The sequence below is a fragment of the Megalobrama amblycephala genome, linkage group LG18 (genome assembly GCF_018812025.1).
Source record: "Megalobrama amblycephala isolate DHTTF-2021 linkage group LG18, ASM1881202v1, whole genome shotgun sequence".
Lineage (NCBI taxonomy): Eukaryota > Metazoa > Chordata > Actinopteri > Cypriniformes > Xenocyprididae > Megalobrama > Megalobrama amblycephala.
This window is the reverse complement of record NC_063061.1, coordinates 37,158,116-37,179,849: the sequence shown is the minus strand read 5'-3', so window position 1 is coordinate 37,179,849 and position 21,734 is coordinate 37,158,116. Positions and strand designations below refer to the sequence as shown.

The following is a 21,734-nucleotide window of genomic DNA, read 5'->3' as shown; positions in this document are numbered from 1 at the left end:
AGGTTTCGTTCCTAGAATGTGATAGAATGTGATAAACACCGGCGAACGTTCTATAACATTCCTGGAACGTTGTACGCGGGAACATTGCTGGAGTACCTGTATAGTCAAGTTCGATTTAAAACACATTTCATTCTCGGTTTACATGAGGCGAGAAATTTCCTTTTGTAGTTGTTCTGTCAGCTACTCTAAGACCTGAACAGGTTATTCATTCATTCATTCATTCATTCGTGACGCGTCCACTGCCGTCGCGGGCATCAGAGCCACAGCTGAGGGTGTGAGGAACGGAAGTCTTGTTTGTTTAGCGTCTCTGTGCGGTTTTCTCTGATGCCCAGTGGCAAATACACACGTACACATCCAAACATAAACGCACACTGTGCCTATTTTGAACGAACGCCTCCAAGAATTCCATGTTTCCACGAGCGCCTCAAATAGAACCTGGAGCGCGTTTCCCTAGAGCGCAAAATACCGGTAGCGAATGATTTTCGTGACATTTGATTCCGTGAATCTTAAAACTGCTCAGATTGTCCTGCACTGATAACGATACTGAATCTACAGCATGAGTAGTGTAGTCCGATTCAATGAATCACTATACGAGCCGGTTCTTTTAAGTGAATCAAAAACATTTGAATCTGTCGGAGCGGTTACTGAATTAATTAGAATGAATCGCAAATCATTGTTGGACTCCTAATAAAACAAAAAACGACAGTTAATATGACAACATGCAGGGTTAACTTAGGATAAATGGGACATTTTCCCAGTCACCTCAATGGCAAAAGTGTCCCTAGATAAACACATTATCAATTACAAGGGTTTTACTGAATGAATGAAATGTTGACAGAAAGGCAATTTATTTGTTTTAACAACTAATTACTGGAACAAAATGAAATAAACCCATAAAGTAACAATATAAAAGACGATAAAAGATAGCGAAAATGCGTCTTACAAACGGCCCCTTACTAGAGTTAGAAATGAACCCAAAGACCTGATCCAGAGTCAAGACCACATGCACTACGCCAGTGCGCAAAAGGTTTGTATTAAACTGACCTTGGAGTTCTCGGACCTCTTCAGAAACCTATGCTGCATGCGCGTAATGATGGCAAAGAGCTGGCTCAAGCACATCTCTGCTGGTACACCTGGACCCTTTCAGTTAAAGATCGGGTTCTGTTCAGTTCTGAACGCTGGCCAAGCAACACAGGTAGAGCGGCGCGCGCGAACAAGCGCCCATTCACCCGGCACCAACACACACAAACCAGCGCGCCCTGCGCAAACATCCAGTCACCAAGCGCTCTTTGTCTCCGGTGTTACCGGGGAACGGAGGTGCCCGACCTGGATGACTGACCAGTTAATTAGGTACCTGATATGAGGTAAAACTGAAACTTACTTTGCCACCAGACGAGAGGTTCTGCGGACTCTCCTTCGGGTCGCTAAATTCATTTGTATTCATTTGTCCCGGCAGTCAAAATCCTGATCCGTTAATCTGCGTGACTGCGTCGCTGCCCGAGAGCGCGAGCCGTCGTCTCATGCATCGGATAAACCGTTGTGCGGAATGAGCACGATCTCCCACCGGTCTGCTGCGCGCGACACCACCATAAATCCCTCCCGTGGAGCGACGGGAATAATCCGCGGGCGATTCTGTCCGGTACTGCCCGGGTGCTGTAGGCATTTATGCCGGGTTGGCAACAGCTACAGCGGCTACTGGATGTTTGGTGCTTGGGGGGTTTGAGGAGTCAGGAGTGGAAGTTTCATCCTTTTTCCTTTTTTAAATAGCAGTTTGGAGAGCAGCTGTGGCGAGCGCCGGGTGTCGGGTTACACGGCAGCCGTACATAACGCCCCTTGTGGGAGGGTACACCGGGGCACCTCAGCCCCTGCCAAGGTTAGGTTACCAATGGGCTTTTCACACTTCAAGACGTTAACCCAGGGTCAATTTTAAGGCTGGATTAACGCTGGATTGTCTTGTTCCAGGTTTCAAGCTTGTTTTCATAAATGTTTAACTGGTTAAAGCAAGACACTGGAGGCAAAAACCTTTTTTTCCATGCACTGCTGGTCAATTTGAGATTCTGGGCTTTTCATATTGTGTTGTTTCAGACTATTGGAAAGAAAGCATCCAGTGTTTATTTTATTGCACTTTATCTGTGCCATTAGATTTCAATTACAATAGCTACATATCTTTAATGGCCATTTTCTCAAAATTTGTTTTTTTCCCCTCATTCACTGAGCCAGAAATCTTCACTTCAGTAGCATTTACATACACCAAACTTTAGATTTTTATTATGTATTCTGAAGGTTTTTACAGAGAGTTTGATTGATTTTATACAATTTATTCCTAAAACATATTTTCTGATTTGTTCAAATGAAAATGAAACAAAATGAAACACGAATTTTTTTGTAATTAACCAGCTTGGGAGACTTCAAAGGCCACACCTCCGAATGCCGTGAAAGTCCGAAAAATTAATTGGTTCCAGGGCTACAACTCTGGTAGTTGGAGCGACTTAATTTTTTTTTGATTAATCAACTTAAATATTTGTGTTTATTCTACAAATGAATAAGTTGCTCTAACTCAATGTAGCTTGTTGGTTGAACATAAATTCTCTCAAAGTTGTCTTAACTCAAATTGATACAAATCTTTTTTGTAGCGCCAACACATTATTTTTTAGAGTGTAGGATTATATTGTTATACTGTTTATGCTAACTTCTGGAACAGGGCTCAACCTATAGGGTTGAAGAACACTCTTAAAAATAAAGGTTCTTTACTGGCATTGACCATTCCATAAAGAACCTTTAACATCTATTGAACATTTCATTGTACAACCCTAATGTTATGAAGCGACGAGAATACTTTTTTGTACACAAAAACGGAACAAAAATAACAACTTTATTCAACAATCTCTTATGTATGACGCAGGAGCCGGCCAATAATGAGTCGGCGTTCTGATGTAGAACCTGGAAGCGCTGGACGAAAACAACATATGAGAATGACACAGAATAGAAGATATTGTTGAATAAAGTCATTATTTTTGTTTTGTTTTTGGCCACAAAAAGTATTCTCGTATAATATTAAGGTTAAACCACTGCAGTCACATAGACTGTTTTAATGATGTCTTTAGTACCTTTCCAGACCTTGAAAGTGATTATATTGCTGTCTATGGATGAGTCACATACCTCTCGGATTTTATGAAAAATACACTATATTGCCAAAAGTTTTGGGACACCTGCCTTTACGTGCACTTTAAGGACATGCCATTCTTAATCCGTAGGGTTTAATATGGAGTTAGCCCACCCTTTGCAGCTATAACAGCTTCAACTCTTCTGGGAAGGCTTTCCACAAGGTTTAGGAGTGTGTTTATTGGGAATTTTTGACCATTCTTCTCGAAGTGCATTTGTGAGGTCAAGCAGTGATGTTGGCGAGAAGGCCTGGCTCGCAGTCTCCGCTCTAATTCATGCCAAAGGTGTTCTGTCGGGTTGAGGTCAGGACTCTGTGCAGGCCAGTCAAGTTCCTCCACACCAAACTCGCTCATCCATGTCTTTATGGACCTTGCTTTGTGCACTGGTGACTTTTGCGCAGTCATGTTGGAACAGGAAGGGGCCATCCACAAACTGTTCCCACAAAGTTGGGAGCATGAAATTATCCAAAATGTCTCGGTATGCTGAAGCATTAAGAGTTCCTTTCACTGGAACTAAGGGGTCAAGCCCAACCCCTGAAAAACGACCCCACACCATAATCCCCCTCCACCAAACTTTACACTTGGCACAATACAGTCAGGCAAGTACCGTTCTCCTGACAACCACCAAACCCAGACTCGTCCATCGGATTGCCAGACAGAGAAGCGTGATTCGTCACTCCAGAGAACACGTCATCCGACGCTTTGCATTGAACTTGTTGTAAGGCTTGGATGCAGCTGCTCAGCCATGGAAACCCATTTCATGAAGCTCTCTACGCATTGTTCTTGAGCTAATCTGAAGGCTAATCTGAAAGTTTGGAGGTGTGTAGCTATTGATTTCTGCACACTGTGCGCCTCTGCATGCGCTGACCCCACTCTGTGATTTTACGTGGCCTACCACTTCATTGCTGAGTTGCTGTTGTTCCCAATTGGTTCCACTTTGGAACACACTCCATTCTTTCACAAATGTTTGTAGAAGCAGTCTGCATATGTGCTTGATTTGATACACCTGTGACCATGGAAGTGATTGGAAAACCTGATTACAATGATTTGGAGGGGTGTCCCAATACTTCTGGCAATATAGTGTATCTTAATTTGTGTTCAGAAGACGAACGAAGGTCTTACAGGTTTGGAACGATATGAGGGTGAGTAATTAATGACAGAATTTTCATTTTTGGGTGAACTAACCCTTTAAAATGTTCTTCACACTAAGAAAATAATGGTTCTTTTAGAAACTGTTCACTGAACGGTTCTTTTGGGAAACCAAAATGTTTCTTATATGGCACCAGTAAAAAAGCCTTTTGGAACCATTATTTGTACTCCCTTTCAAAATGAAAAGTTGTACTTTCTTAACCTGCTGAAACACCTTCAAAAAGTCTGATGTCCTGACTGATACCTGCAGATCTCTGAAACGTGCTCTGTGCTAAACGATTTAAGCATGAAGAAAAACAGCAAACATTTCAAGCATTTTGAGTCTCTCTATGGCTTGTTCAGAGGAGAAGCAGGTCTGAAAAGTTACTGCGTAAAGCATTTCCTCTAATTATGTGCATTTTGGATGCATAACCACTGCTTAAACCTGACAATTTGCCATGGATATTTAGCAGCGTGAATTTAACTCACTGTAAAGATACAGATTCTGATCTAAATATGGGCCACACGCCCACACCCAGGCCAGCACACGTCCCGCCCTGTAAACGCGAGTGCATTTAAGTATACATTTCTACTGTACCGCACATGCACTGTTGGCCATCAGCAAGAGTGTGTTTTTCCCTCCATCAGTCACTTGACATTCTTTCATCTTCATGCTTGCTGTCAGCATCAGTTAGCATTTGGTTGTGTATGTCACTAATTGATCATACGAACACAGAAAACAAGCAGAGACGAGGCCACACACCTGGTGTCATTACACAGGCTTTAAAACTAGGGATTTGAGCAGATTTACAGTAAGATAGAAGCTCCTCAAAGATCACGTTAATCCAAAGACATGAAATCAGTGCGGCTGGGTTTAGCAGAGCATATAAAATATTGCAACATAAAACACCTAAGCAGAACACAGTAAAGTCAGCATGAAATAAAATATGAGTTATTAGTACACGTTCCTTGGCCTATCATTAGTGCAAGTTATTTCAAAGTAAAAAAATGTTTGAATTTGTAATATTTCATCAAAATGTAATAAAGTTCCAGCCGACATCACACAGGTGGGAAAATAACATTAACCAAACAGCCAAAATGCTATTAAACATCATCTTACCTATACTGTTGTAGGTAATGCAGCCTTTCTATAATTAACATTAACATTAAGGTAAGGTTATGGCAATAACAGCAAATAATACAGTACATCTAAAAAAAAAAAGTATTATTTGGAGATGCTACGGTGACCTGACTTCATATATACCAATGAATGAAAAACAATGAACAAATTCATTCAAGCAAACCTCAGTTTTATCAAAAGCAGAAGATGAAACAAAGAAATGAAATACAGATTACTTTACTGAAATGAAGCATGAATTAACTGATTTGGCTTCTTTCCTGTGTTTTTGTCCAATCTGTCATTATTGAGGCATGAGTGTTGCTTTGTATTCAAACATCATCTGTTATTCATGTATCCGAGAATGTTAAGAACATGTCCACAAACCAGACTAATTTTTCCTGCTAATCCTCTTTATGAACTAATCCATCATCTCACACGGCCGTTTCTCAGAGCTCCGGCTCTATAGAACCTATATCACCACAGTTCAAAGGTCACTGGACTGCTTCTTTCAGACTCAAACATGACTGGAATACTACCATACTGCATACTGCATACTGTGAAGTGTACTGCCATTCAAAAGTTTGGGGTCAGTAAGGTTTATATATATATATATATATATATATATATATATATATATATATATATATATATATATATATATACACACAGAAATTAATACTTTTATTCAGCAAGGATCAAAAGGCATTTATATTGTTTCAAAAAGATTTCTATTTCAAATAAATGTTGTTCTTTTTCTATTCTTCAAAGAATACTAAAGAAAAATATATTAAGAAAAATATTAAGCAGCACAACCGTTTCCAACATTGATAAAAATATTTTTAAAAAATGTAACTTTTTTTTTTTTTTTTTTTGATCAAATATATACTGCCTTGGTGAGCATAAGAGAATTTGTAAATATATATATATATATATATATATATATATATATATATATATATATATATATTTTACCAATATCTTTCCCTACTATTTTGTAAAAAAAAAAAAAAAAAAAAAAAAAAAAAAAAAAAAAGAAGGAACGAAATAAACTGCACTGAGAGTATGGTATTTAAAATAATGAGTCATTAAAGGATTAGTTCACTTTCAAATGAAAATCACCCAAAGCTTTATTCACCCTCAAGCCATCCTAGGTGTATATGATTTTCTTCTTTCTGATGAACACAATCAGAGATATATTAATAAATATCCTAGCACATCCGAGCTTTATAATGGCAGTGAACGGGATCAATGAGTACCAGACCGCCTTCCGTATTCACTGTACGAAGAAAGTGTAAAACTCTTGCAGTTCAAAAAGCTTACAGTACGTCCTACGCCTTCCCTATTCAACTTACGGAAAAAGCTTATCTAATGCGACGTCGGTTTACACTTTATTCGTAAGTTGAATACGGAAAGCGGTCTGGCGGAAGCTAGATATTTTACTTCATATCTTGTTAAATATGGATTTTTTTTTTTTTTTTACACAAACGCATCGCTTCGCTTCAGAAGGCCTTTATTAACCCTCCGGAGCCGTGTGGAGTACTTTTCTGATGGATGGATGTGGATGGAGACACTTTCTTCAGTTCATACTCGTTGGTATCACTCACTGCCATTATAAAGCTTGGATGCGTCAGGATAATTATTAATATAACTCTGACTGTGTTCATCAGAAAGAAGAAAGTCATATACACCTAGGATGGCTTGAGGGTGAATAAAGCTTGGGGTAATTTTCATTTGAAAGTGAACTAATCCTTTAAGTTTCACTGGAAATGGAAGGTCAAGACAAGCGCATTGCATTGTGGGATGCAGTATCCAATGCAGCGTCTTCTGTTGTACACTACACATTTTGGCAAATTTAGTACAGTAGGTTGTGTAGTTATTACAAAAAAATCACATAATTTCATATTACAGAAAATTCACATAATGTGCAGACTAGCACAAGTAGTATGCTTGTCACATTTATGATCAGTTTTGGTTTCATTTTCACTGTATTCAGTTCCTGTTTTCCCTGCCTTAGTCATTAATTAGATCTCACCTGTTTGTATTCGGTTCATTATCTGGTGTATATAAGCCCTTCAGTTCTTTGTCTGGTGTAGTTTGTGTATGGTTGAAACTGTTGCGTTGTACCTTCATCTTGGAATACTGCTTTTGTTTTATATTATTAAAGTTATACCTTATATGAACTCTATCTTCTTTGTCATCATCCTTTGTGGAGCTACCCGTGACAATGCTATTCTGAACATAGGAGTGATTTGTATCTTTCTGCAAAATATTAAAGGGGTCCTAATATGCTTTTTTTACGTTTAACTTTCTATAGCGTGTAATGTTGCTCCAAAGGGAGTAAAGGCACGTTCACTCTAAGGATGATATAAAGATGATGATAAAGAGAGAAAATATACCTATCACTGGAATCATTTTATGAACGATTTTTTTTCCAGCTGATGAACAATAAAAACATTGACAGCCAATAAGAATACATTCTACCTTAAAGGGATAGTTCACCCAAAAATAAAAATTCTGTCATCATTTACTCACACTCAAGTTGTTCCAAACCTGTATACATTTCTTTGTTCTGCTGAACACAAAAAGGAAGATATTTTGATGAAAGTTTGTATCCAGGCCGCTTTGGGGCACCATTGACTTCCATAGTAGGAAAAGAAATACTATGGCAGTCAATGGTGCCAAAGAACTGTTCAGTTACCCACATTCTTCAAAATATCTTCTTTTGCGTTCAACAGAACAAAGACATTTTGACAGGTTTGGTGAGTAAATGACAGAATTTTCATTTTTGGGTGAACTATCCCTTTAAGGAGCTCGAGCATTTAAAGTGGCAGATGACAAACCTGCAGCCTGCGCTTAGAATACACAGAGCGTTATCTTTTGTTGGTGTGGACAATAATGTAGTTATCGTTATGGTTATCTTCATGGTTATCATTCTTGGTGTTTATTCTCTATATAAGTTTCTGAACTCCCTGAAACTCCACTGTAGTCTTGAGTTTTCTTCCGGGAACAAACACGTCACAATATTCCTCATTTAAATTATTCCCGCCCACAGCATATGCAAAATAAAGGGGTGGGACATGGTTAGCTGCGTTAGTAGTGTGTTGAAACTGATGGTTATGGTAAGGGGCGTGACATTTCCCAAAAACGCTTGAAGCAGTTAACCAATCACAACACACTGGTCCAGCCGACCAATCATAGCACACTGTGCTTTTTGGAAGGAGGGGCTTCATAGAGACAATAACTAAATGAAGTATTACTGACAGACTGGGAAGAGAGGAGCTGCAACAATGTCAAATATTTGAATGTTTTTTGAACATTCAAGCATGAAAACCTGTTCTAGTAGACGGCCAAAAAATCAAGACTTTGAAAAAAGGCATAATAGGTCCCCTTTAAATAGACTGTCAATAACTAATATTGTGCAAAAGTGGTGTAGACTAGTAACTGCTGTCTTATTCTGAGCATAAAATCAAGCTGTATCTCATCTACACACCCTCTGCCTCAAGCTACACACACTTTGAAAGCAGATACACACACCCTTTTGTCCATGACACCTACTTGGTGTCTCTAAATTGTGAGCTGTACACTTTAGTTCCTCCTCCTGTGTTTCAGCGTTGCACTAAAATTACAGATTAGCTTGTGTGTACCATTGTGTGTGTGTGCTTTAGTGTACTTTAGTGTACCACCCAGACTGCTTTGATTATGCTCATGCTGACCCAAAGCTTTAATTACAGTCCAAACCAAATGATCCCAACACTCCACAAATAACCCATCCAGACCAGATCAAACATTCAACGAGCTCACACACCATCATTAAGCAGGACACGCCCCCAAGTCTGCTGTGCCACGCCCTGAGCCAATCGCAGAGCGGCCCGAGCCGATCTACAGGGCCTCGCTGCATACGAAGAAAAGAAAACATCAAATAACTCATAATACTCACTGACTTACAAATGATGGAAAGCATTTCCACAAACGACCAAATAATGATCCGTACTCAGCAAAAAGTGGCCTCAAATGGCTCCAAGCTTCTTAATCATCTAAATTCAATCAGCTAATGATAAATGTGACCATTTCAAGTTAATTACAGCAAGAGAGAAAGAATTAATAGTTTATGGTGTTTGCCCATGCAAAATGCTAACAGCTTTTACTGAGTAAGTTAATAAATGAAAGGTGGCAGCAGGAAACAGCTTGATGACCGCAGCTTTGGTCAGTTATCTCTTCACAATGGATATGTGTGTGTACTGTGTTTTATCAGCTGTTCTGTGTTTCAGTGCTGACCACAGATCATCAAGATAATAGCGGTATGAATTATATAAATTGGTCTGGCAGATGCTTTTCGACTTTTCTTATAGTAGCGAACACAAATAAATCATTCAGTGGGTTCAGTAGCAGCTCCTCCTGCAGGTAAATGACTTAATTAAAGCACACAATAAAATCAATGAGTGCCAAAATGAACATTGAGCCGGAATGATCTCATTAATCTAAAGACTATAAAAAGCCTCTGAAATGGGACAGAAAAATTATGAATCAACAAAAGACAGTAGCAAGATGAAGTAGAGACTCTTGCTGAAGGACTCCTGCTTCTCAGATGTTTCTCCTGAGATAAAGATCCCAGTAATCTCACATGTAACTCCTCTAGAGTTTCAGAAGAGATCCCAAAAGTGTCTCAAACTGTGCCAGGATTTGTTACGATATGAAGGTCTGCAATCAAAAGTCTCAACATGAACTCAAAACCAATTGAGTTGACATCAAGTCGACATCAAGTTTATAGCTCCATTACTGTTTGTCAACTATTGTCTCATTTATTTCATCGAGACAAAGTTGACACCTAAATGAGACATAACTGAAAAATCCACGATGCCTCTGAGCTGTAAACGAGCAATAAAATGATAGGGTGTTCTAGCTGATTGCTAAAATGTTGCTGTGCAGTTGCTAAGGTGCTCTGATGTGTTTTTATGTGTTGCTGAGCAGGGTGCTCTGCGTTTTTATGCAGTTGCTAAGATGTTCTCAGGTGTTTTTAGTGCATTGCTGTGCAGTTTCTAGGTGTTCTGGCTGGTTGCCAAAGCGTTGCTATGCAGTTGCTAAGATATTCTCAGATTTTTTATGTGTGTTGCTGTGCAGTTTCTAGGTTGTTCTGGCTGGTTGCCAAAGCGTTGCTATGCAGTTGCTAAGATGTTCTCAGATTTTTTATGTGTGTTGCTGTGCAGTTTCTAGGTTGTTCTGGCTGGTTGACAAAGCGTTGCTATGCAGTTGCTAAGATGTTCTCAGATGTTTTATGTGTGTTGCTGTGCAGTTTCTAGGTTGTTCTGGCTGGTTGCCAAAGCGTTGCTATGCAGTTGCTAAGATGTTCTCAGATTTTTTATGTGTGTTGCTGTGCAGTTTCTAGGTTGTTCTGGCTGGTTGACAAAGCGTTGCTATGCAGTTGCTAAGATGTTCTCCGATTTTTTATGTGTGTTGCTGTGCAGTTTCTAGGTTGTTCTGGCTGGTTGACAAAGCGTTGCTATGCAGTTGCTAAGATGTTCTCAGGTGTTTTTAGTGCATTGCTGTGCAGTTTCTAGGTGTTCTGGCTGGTTGCCAAAGCGTTGCTATGCAGTTGCTAAGATGTTCTCCGATTTTTTATGTGTGTTGCGGTGCAGTTTCTAGGTTGTTCTGGCTGGTTGCCAAAGCGTTGCTATGCAGTTGCTAAGATGTTCTCAGATTTTTTATGTGTGTTGCTGTGCAGTTTCTAGGTTGTTCTGGCTGGTTGACAAAGCGTTGCTATGCAGTTGCTAAGATGTTCTCAGATGTTTTATGTGTGTTGCTGTGCAGTTTCTAGGTTGTTCTGGCTGGTTGCCAAAGCGTTGCTATGCAGTTGCTAAGATGTTCTCAGATTTTTTATGTGTGTTGCTGTGCAGTTTCTAGGTTGTTCTGGCTGGTTGACAAAGCGTTGCTATGCAGTTGCTAAGATGTTCTCCGATTTTTTATGTGTGTTGCTGTGCAGTTTCTAGGTTGTTCTGGCTGGTTGACAAAGCGTTGCTATGCAGTTGCTAAGATGTTCTCAGATTTTTTATGTGTGTTGCTGTGCAGTTTCTAGGTTGTTCTGGCTGGTTGACAAAGCGTTGCTATGCAGTTGCTAAGATGTTCTCAGGTGTTTTTAGTGCATTGCTGTGCAGTTTCTAGGTGTTCTGGCTGGTTGCCAAAGCGTTGCTATGCAGTTGCTAAGATGTTCTCCGATTTTTTATGTGTGTTGCGGTGCAGTTTCTAGGTTGTTCTGGCTGGTTGACAAAGCGTTGCTATGCAGTTGCTAAGATGTTCTCAGATTTTTTATGTGTGTTGCTGTGCAGTTTCTAGGTTGTTCTGGCTGGTTGACAAAGCGTTGCTATGCAGTTGCTAAGATGTTCTCAGATGTTTTATGTGTGTTGCTGTGCAGTTTCTAGGTTGTTCTGGCTGGTTGCCAAAGCGTTGCTATGCAGTTGCTAAGATGTTCTCAGATTTTTTATGTGTGTTGCTGTGCAGTTTCTAGGTTGTTCTGGCTGGTTGACAAAGCGTTGCTATGCAGTTGCTAAGATGTTCTCCGATTTTTTTATGTGTGTTGCTGTGCAGTTTCTAGGTTGTTCTGGCTGGTTGACAAAGCGTTGCTATGCAGTTGCTAAGATGTTCTCAGATTTTTTATGTGTGTTGCTGTGCAGTTTCTAGGTTGTTCTGGCTGGTTGACAAAGCGTTGCTATGCAGTTGCTAAGATGTTCTCAGATTTTTTATGTGTGTTGCGGTGCAGTTTCTAGGTTGTTCTGGCTGGTTGACAAAGCGTTGCTATGCAGTTGCTAAGATGTTCTCAGATTTTTTATGTGTGTTGCTGTGCAGTTTCTAGGTTGTTCTGGCTGGTTGACAAAGCGTTCCTATGCAGTTGCTAAGATGTTCTCCGATTTTTTTATGTGTGTTGCTCTGCAGTTTCTAGGTTGTTCTGGCTGGTTGCCGAAGCGTTGCTATGCAGTTGCTAAGATGTTCTCAGGTGTTTTTAGTGCATTGCTGTGCAGTTTCTAGGTGTTCTGGCTGGTTGCCAAAGCGTTGCTATGCAGTTGCTAAGATATTCTCAGATTTTTTATGTGTGTTGCTGTGCAGTTTCTAGGTTGTTCTGGCTGGTTGCCAAAGCGTTGCTATGCAGTTGCTAAGATGTTCTCAGGTGTTTTTAGTGCATTGCTGTGCAGTTTCTAGGTGTTCTGGCTGGTTGCCAAAGCGTTGCTATGCAGTTGCTAAGATGTTCTCAGATTTTTTATGTGTGTTGCGGTGCAGTTTCTAGGTTGTTCTGGCTGGTTGACAAAGCGTTGCTATGCAGTTGCTAAGATGTTCTCAGATTTTTTTATGTGTGTTGCTGTGCAGTTTCTAGGTTGTTCTGGCTGGTTGCCAAAGCGTTGCTATGCAGTTGCTAAGATGTTCTCAGATTTTTTATGTGTGTTGCTTTGCAGTTTCTAGGTTGTTCTAGCTGGTTGCCGAAGCGTTGCTATGCAGTTGCTAAGATGTTCTCAGGTGTTTTTAGTGCATTGCTGTGCAGTTTCTAGGTGTTCTGGCTGGTTGCCAAAGCGTTGCTATGCAGTTGCTAAGATATTCTCAGATTTTTTATGTGTTGCTGTGTAGTTTCTAGGTTGTTCTGGCTGGTTGCCAAAGCGTTGCTATGCAGTTGCTAAGATGTTCTCAGATTTTTTATGTGTGTTGCTGTGCAGTTTCTAGGTTGTTCTGGCTGGTTGCCAAAGCGTTGCTATGCAGTTGCTAAGATGTTCTCAGATTTTTTATGTGTGTTGCTGTGCAGTTTCTAGGTTGTTCTGGCTGGTTGACAAAGCGTTGCTATGCAGTTGCTAAGATGTTCTCCGATTTTTTATGTGTGTTGCTGTGCAGTTTCTAGGTTGTTCTGGCTGGTTGACAAAGCGTTGCTATGCAGTTGCTAAGATGTTCTCAGATTTTTTTATGTGTGTTGCTGTGCAGTTTCTAGGTTGTTCTGGCTGGTTGCCAAAGCGTTGCTATGCAGTTGCTAAGATGTTCTCAGATTTTTTATGTGTGTTGCTGTGCAGTTTCTAGGTTGTTCTAGCTGGTTGCCGAAGCGTTGCTATGCAGTTGCTAAGATGTTCTCAGGTGTTTTTAGTGCATTGCTGTGCAGTTTCTAGGTGTTCTGGCTGGTTGCCAAAGCGTTGCTATGCAGTTGCTAAGATATTCTCAGATTTTTTATGTGTGTTGCTGCGTAGTTTCTAGGTTGTTCTGGCTGGTTGCCAAAGCGTTGCTATGCAGTTGCTAAGATGTTCTCAGATTTTTTATGTGTGTTGCTGTGCAGTTTCTAGGTTGTTCTGGCTGGTTGCCAAAGCGTTGCTATGCAGTTGCTAAGATGTTCTCAGATTTTTTATGTGTGTTGCTGTGCAGTTTCTAGGTTGTTCTGGCTGGTTGACAAAGCGTTGCTATGCAGTTGCTAAGATGTTCTCAGATTTTTTATGTGTGTTGCTGTGCAGTTTCTAGGTTGTTCTGGCTGGTTGACAAAGCGTTGCTATGCAGTTGCTAAGATGTTCTCAGATTTTTTATGTGTGTTGCTGTGCAGTTTCTAGGTTGTTCTGGCTGGTTGACAAAGTGTTGCTATGCAGTTGCTAAGATGTTCTCAAGTGTTTTTAGTGCATTGCTGTGCAGTTTCTAGGTGTTCTGGCTGGTTGCCAAAGCGTTGCTATGCAGTTGCTAAGATGTTCTCAGGTGTTTTTAGTGCATTGCTGTGCAGTTTCTAGGTGTTCTGGCTGGTTGCCAAAGCGTTGCTATGCAGTTGCTAAGATGTTCTCCGATTTTTTTATGTGTGTTGCGGTGCAGTTTCTAGGTTGTTCTGGCTGGTTGACAAAGCGTTGCTATGCAGTTGCTAAGATGTTCTCAGATTTTTTATGTGTGTTGCTGTGCAGTTTCTAGGTTGTTCTGGCTGGTTGCCAAAGCGTTGCTATGCAGTTGCTAAGATGTTCTCAGGTGTTTTTAGTGCATTGCTGTGCAGTTTCTAGGTGTTCTGGCTGGTTGCCAAAGCGTTGCTATGCAGTTGCTAAGATATTCTCAGATTTTTTATGTGTGTTGCTGTGCAGTTTCTAGGTGTTCTGGCTGGTTGCCAAAGCGTTGCTATGCAGTTGCTAAGATATTCTCAGATTTTTTATGTGTGTTGCTGCGTAGTTTCTAGGTTGTTCTGGCTGGTTGCCAAAGCGTTGCTATGCAGTTGCTAAGATGTTCTCAGATTTTTTATGTGTGTTGCTGTGCAGTTTCTAGGTTGTTCTGGCTGGTTGCCAAAGCGTTGCTATGCAGTTGCTAAGATGTTCTCAGATTTTTTATGTGTGTTGCTGTGCAGTTTCTAGGTTGTTCTGGCTGGTTGACAAAGCGTTGCTATGCAGTTGCTAAGATGTTCTCCGATTTTTTATGTGTGTTGCTGTGCAGTTTCTAGGTTGTTCTGGCTGGTTGACAAAGCGTTGCTATGCAGTTGCTAAGATGTTCTCAGATTTTTTATGTGTGTTGCTGTGCAGTTTCTAGGTTGTTCTGGCTGGTTGACAAAGTGTTGCTATGCAGTTGCTAAGATGTTCTCAAGTGTTTTTAGTGCATTGCTGTGCAGTTTCTAGGTGTTCTGGCTGGTTGCCAAAGCGTTGCTATGCAGTTGCTAAGATGTTCTCAGGTGTTTTTAGTGCATTGCTGTGCAGTTTCTAGGTGTTCTGGCTGGTTGCCAAAGCGTTGCTATGCAGTTGCTAAGATGTTCTCCGATTTTTTTATGTGTGTTGCGGTGCAGTTTCTAGGTTGTTCTGGCTGGTTGACAAAGCGTTGCTATGCAGTTGCTAAGATGTTCTCAGATTTTTTATGTGTGTTGCTGTGCAGTTTCTAGGTTGTTCTGGCTGGTTGCCAAAGCGTTGCTATGCAGTTGCTAAGATGTTCTCAGATTTTTTATGTGTGTTGCTGTGCAGTTTCTAGGTTGTTCTGGCTGGTTGCCGAAGCGTTGCTATGCAGTTGCTAAGATGTTCTCAGGTGTTTTTAGTGCATTGCTGTGCAGTTTCTAGGTGTTCTGGCTGGTTGCCAAAGCGTTGCTATGCAGTTGCTAAGATATTCTCAGATTTTTTATGTGTGTTGCTGTGCAGTTTCTAGGTTGTTCTGGCTGGTTGACAAAGCGTTGCTATGCAGTTGCTAAGATGTTCTCAGATGTTTTATGTGTGTTGCTGTGCAGTTTCTAGGTGTTCTGGCTGGTTGCCAAAGCGTTGCTATGCAGTTGCTAAGATGTTCTCCGATTTTTTATGTGTGTTGCTGTGCAGTTTCTAGGTTGTTCTGGCTGGTTGCCGAAGCGTTGCTATGTAGTTGCTAAGATGTTCTCAGGTGTTTTTAGTGCATTGCTGTGCAGTTTCTAGGTGTTCTGGCTGGTTGCCAAAGCGTTGCTATGCAGTTGCTAAGATGTTCTCAGATTTTTTATGTGTGTTGCGGTGCAGTTTCTAGGTTGTTCTGGCTGGTTGACAAAGAGTTGCTATGCAGTTGCTAAGATGTTCTCAGGTGTTTTTAGTGCATTGCTGTGCAGTTTCTAGGTGTTCTGGCTGGTTGCCAAAGTGTTGCTATGCAGTTGCTAAGATGTTCTCAGATTTTTTATGTGTGTTGCTGTGCAGTTTCTAGGTTGTTCTGGCTGGTTGACAAAGCGTTGCTATGCAGTAGCTAAGATGTTCTCAGATTTTTTATGTGTGTTGCTGTGCAGTTTCTAGAGTGTTCTGGCTGATTGCCAAAGCATTGCTATGCAGTTGCTAAGACAGTCTGAAGGCTTTTTTAGTGCATTGCTGTGCAGTTTCTAGGGTGTTCTGGCTGGTTGTGAAAGCGTTGCTATGCAGTTGCTAAGATGTTCTCAGATGTTTTATGTGTGTTGCTGTGCAGTTTCTAGGGTGTTCTGGCTGGTTGCCAAAGCATTTCTATGCAGTTGCTAAGATGTTCTCAGATGTTTTAGTGCATTGCTGTGCAGTTTCTAGGGTGTTATGGCTGGTTGTGAAAGCGTTGCTATGCAGTTGCTAAGATGTTCTCAGATGGTTTATGTGTGTTGCTGTGCAGTTTCTAGGGTGTTCTGGCTGGTTGCCAAAGCATTTCTATGCAGTTGCTAAGATGTTCTCAGATGTTTTAGTGCGTTGCTGTGCAGTTTCTAGGGTGTTCTGGCTGGTTGTGAAAGCGTTGCTATGCAGTTGCTAAGATGTTCTCAGATGTTTTATGTGTGTTGCTGTGCAGTTTCTAGGTTGTTCTGGCTGGTTGCCAAAGTATTTCTATGCAGTTGCTAAGATGTTCTCAGATGTTTTAGTGCGTTGCTGTGCAGTTTCTAGGGTGTTCTGGCTGATTGTGAAAGCGTTGCTATGCAGTTGCTAAGACAGTCTGAGAGCTTTTTTGGTGCGTAGCTCTGCAGGGTGTTCTGGCTGGTTGCCAAAGCATTTCTATGCAGTTGCTAAGATGTTCTCAGATGTTTTATGTGTGTTGCTGTGCAGTTTCTAGGTTGTTCTGGCTGGTTGCCAAAGCGTTGCTATGCAGTTGCTAAGATGTTCTCAGATGTTTTAGTGCGTTGCTGTGCAGTTTCTAGGTTGTTCTGGTTGGTTGCCAAAGCATTGCTATGCAGTTGCTAAAACAGTCTGAGAGCTTTTTTAGTGCGTTGATGTGCAGGGTGTTCTGGCTGGTTGCCAAAGCATTTCTATGCAGTTGCTAAGATGTTCTCAGATGTTTTAGTGCGTTGCTGTGCAGTTTCTAGAGTGTTCTGGCTGATTGCCAAAGCATTGCTATGCAGTTGCTAAGACAGTCTGAGAGCTTTTTTAGTGCGTAGCTCTGCAGGGTGTTCTGGCTGGTTGCCAAAGCATTGCTATGCAGTTGCTAAGCTTTTTTTAGTCCGATGCTGTGCAGTTTCTAGGGTGTTCTGGCTAGTTGCCAAGGCATTGCTATGCAGTTGCTAAGACAATCCGAGAGCTTTTTTTAGTCCATTGATGTGCAGTTTCAAGGGTGTTCTGGCTGGTTGCCAAAGCGTTGCTGTGTTGCTAAGACATTCTGACATTTATTTATTTATTTATTTATTTTTGTGCTTTGCTGTGCAGTTTCTAGGGTAATTAAATATTAGACATAAAATATTTGCGGTGTCATACATAGCAAAAATCATAAGATGGGGAATATTACTTGTGGTTACTTTAGAAAAGTCCACTAATAAAAATGAATACACTAAAGAAGAAAGGGAAATATAGTGAAAGCAAAAGAAACTAGATTAGATAGCAGGGCCTCCACCCCTAACATTGGTTTCTAGTGTTTAAGAGAAAGAGAGACACACATGTGCAGAAACACAAATAACCACAGAAGAACACACACTTTCACTCCAAAAACACATGCTATACCCCTCCCAAACACACACATATAGATGTTCCCATACTGCAATCTGTAAACACTGGCTAAAAACCATCATATACTGTATACACACACACACACACACACTTAAACACATACATGCACATACACCCACAGGCATTTCCAAGTGTGGCGCTCAAAACCAAAGTGTGGTCTCGTGCACAGCAATAATCACTAACCTGCTCTCTCACATCTATACCAGAATAACCTACACACATGATTTACTCTGTCTTAACAGCACTAGAATAACCAAGACACACATAACACACATGCACTGCAGACATGTAATGTTGCCCTCAATCTTAGTTCTATGAATATCATCAGTGCAAACACACAAGTATAAACACTGTCCTATATTTTGAGCTGAAGGCGGAAATGCAAACCTCACTGTAATGTGGTATCACATCATAATAAGGCTTATGATTATTGTAATCATACTGTTATGTGGTAAACAGAGCAAATGCACAGTGTCTCCATCCACATCCATACAAACGCATCTAAAAGCAGCCCAGATAGATGGGTGTTCACAGATTCATGTGTGTGTATTTGTTCATGTGCTATTTCACTATAAAGATACCTCACATTTCTAAGGGAGAGTTTTCTAAGATGGTTTTATAGCTCGGAAGTTACACAATCTTAACTCAGGAGAGTTTTCAATTATGTACACGTTCAAAAGTTTTTTTTAGGAAACATCCTATGCTGTCTAGGAGAAACAACTGTGATATTATTTTTCTTTGCGAGTTTTCTTGGATTCATGGGTGTGTGTTTGTGTGTGTCAGTCACATAGCAATTTAATGTTTTTCTTAGTAGACAAAGAAACACAAACCAGCATTTAACAGTATGAGTTCCAGTATGAACAAAAATAAGTGTGTCTGAGAGAGACAGAGACATAATTAGAAATAAAATAACTAACATTATCACTGAGTGCGCACTTCCACATTTTATACCGCAGTTAGATCAAAGAAACACATTAATTATTATATGCTTATGAATGTAAAACTCACCTGCGCAGAGATACGTGTGTGTTTGCACGTAGGCCTGTGTGTGTATGTACTTAACATGCTGAAATTTGCTTTCACTTGCCTGTGAGAGAGGATCATAGGATAACTTGTATGCTGTGAAATTCCGCCTGTTAAACACACACATAGTATACATTTTCTGAAACAAATGTAGGCGGTGTTTGCATGTGCAATGAAAGTCTAAGGGAATTTCTGGTGCAGGATGAGTTTGGGGTCTTTTCTTATCTTTTTTTTTTAAAGAAATAAATACTTTTATTCAGCAAGGACGCATTAAATTGATAGTAAAGTCATTTATAATGTTGCAAAATATTCTATTTTAAATCAATACTGTTCTTTTGAACTTTCTATTCATCAAAGAATCATGAAAATCTGAATTTTTCACAAAAATATTAATCAGCACAACTGTTTTCAACTTATTATAATAAGAAATGTTTCTTAAGCATCAATGCAGCATATTAGAATGATTTCTGAAGGATCATGTGACACTGAAGTAATGATGCTGAAAATTCAGCTTTGATCACAGGAATAAGTTACATTTTAAAATATATTTAAAGAGAAAACAATTCATTTAAATTGTAATAATATAACCTGTAACCATCTTGATCATAGATGGAAAAGACAATTTACAGCCAATACAGGCAATTGGCCCTTCGCCGGGAGTTTGATTGACAAGCGAACTAACCAATCATAACGCAGAATCTGCCATTTTGTCCGACAAAGCAGTCAGGAGTTAGAAGATTAACCTCGGTGGACTTAAACTTGAAAAATGGCGTGTACTGACGTCTTTCCACATTTGAAACAACATTCCTTCTGATGTTCATTCATGTTTATTTGATGCTATAAATTAACTAGAAAGAATAGATGATCGGTTCATGAGCTGCTTGAGCTGAGGTGCTACAGCAATCTGTCACGACACATTAAAGAGCCACAAAACGGTTTTTATTGTTTGAATTTCTTAAAAAATTACACAGTTTGAAAGCTGGGACTTTGTTTAATATCATAAGTAACCTGCTCTGTCTTGTCTTGTCTGTTTTCACTCTGTGTGGCGTGACAGCGCCATGGCTTGTCGGACAAAGCAACAGTAACTAAGGGGGAAGGGTCTTTGTGAAGGGTCAATTTACCATGTGGTATGAATGTCGTGGGTGTGTGCAAAAAATCGCGAGATGCACAATCCTTTACACATGTGAAAAACGCAAAGGCGCCCTCCCGGTGGCCGATTTCTTTTGAATTTCTCACAGGCCTCTAGGGCAAACAAGCACAGCAAGTTTCATTCCAATCAGCCTCTGTTAACCTTGCCTGATAGCTGCTCAAACTTCAGTGGCTGATGGAGGACATGTTTTTTGAGATACGCGAATATCCTCAGACAATCATGGAATCTTGGACAAAGACACTGCATAAGTCGATCGGACTAACGGTGTAGTTATAGCCATTTTCATGTTTTTTTTCATGTTATAGTGCCACCAAGTGGCCAGTCGCCTTTTCACGTGACCACAGAATGAGCTCTTACATAGGTGTGCTGAGTTTGGTGAAAATACCTCATTCCGTTCACAAGTTATAGCCATTTTAGTAAAAAAGGCTCCACCCACTTCTAACGTTTTGGACGCCCTTAGGGACCGTGAATCAAAATTCAATTTTTTTATTTTTTGATAATTATTGACAATCAGACTCCAGAGAATCCTGCTGCGCTGGGGTATGTTTCCCAAAAGCATCGTTAGCCAACTATGGTCGTAAGTCCCATTGAACTCTATTGGTAACGATGGAACTTGCGACCATAGTTTGCTTTGGGAAACGCACCCCAGGATTGGTTCCAATCGGGCCAAAAACCTAGGACTGGTTTGAAAAAAAGTAGGTTTTTCAAAAAATCCAAAATACCCCAAAATTTTGCTAGAATAAGGCATGTCCATCTTGAGCCAAGGATTCAAATGATATAAGTCTGTAGTGCCCCCATTAGGACGATCGGGGCGAGCCTTGGTGACATTTTAGGCAGTGTGAGTACTACCAGCCCTCAAAGTTTCAAGTTTCTACGACTTACGGTTCGGTCTGCCCAATCACTTTTAGGGGAGAATGCTGATCCTTGGAAATTTGAACAGTTACAATAGTGTTTCAACACTACACACTTGAACCCCTAAAAAAAACAAAACCTTAACGACCCCAAACTTTTGAACAATAATGTACACGCTGAAGTTAAATTGGACACGAATAATTTGCCAGAATAAATCGATTAGATACACTGACTAATGTCCATCCAAAATCTGGACGTCATTGGAAATTCTTGATTTTATTGTTGCTGAATTACAGACCTCATGTTTGGTCTAAACTGGAAGTTTTAAAGCCCAGTTTAAGGGCCAGATCAGATAGACATTCTCCTCTATAAACTCCTTGTTTTGGGTCACACATAACAGCTTTTTAAGTGCTCAGGCACCAGATAATAAAACGTTTAACACTGTACGCAGGAAAGATGAGAGAATGCTCAGACCGGCATGAGCGTAGCCTCTCATTTAGAGATTTTCACATGCTTTAAACTTCTATATGTTCATTTACTATGCTATAAAAAACAGCCACAGTGAGGCATGCTGGGAAGCGTGACGTGCAAGAGGCGGAGCTTCATGAAGTCCAGTCACGCTAATCTCTCAGCACCAACACACATACACACACAATAAAGAAACAACATACACACAATGCATCGTTTAGAAGTCAAGTATGCTGTATCCCACAATGCAATGCGCTAGACTTCGCCAGTTTGAATTGGACTAAATTGGAAGAAATATGTCATCTGTCACTAATGACACATTATTTGCTTGGACTGCTATTAGTTAAGGCATTTTACACTAAATTGGAGCTCATATGCAAAATAAGAAATTATTTATTCATGAGATGATATCTGAATGCAACTTGGTGATTTAAAAATGCAAATGCGGCAATACTGAGGTTTGAAACACTCACTGTGTA

At 40.3% G+C, this 21,734-nt stretch overlaps 1 protein-coding gene across 1 annotated transcript in view; it reads right to left on the bottom strand.

The window, feature by feature from the left end:
- The window catches only part of col27a1a (collagen, type XXVII, alpha 1a), a 67,525-nt gene extending 65,701 nt beyond the window's left edge, over positions 1-1,824 (bottom strand). Inside the window, exon 1 of the mRNA XM_048165763.1 lies at positions 1,382-1,824. Within this exon, the coding sequence (XP_048021720.1) occupies positions 1,382-1,434 (53 nt within the window). The 5' untranslated portion in view covers positions 1,435-1,824. The remainder of the gene's footprint in view (positions 1-1,381) is intronic.
- Positions 1,825-21,734: the final 19,910 nt, after the last annotated feature.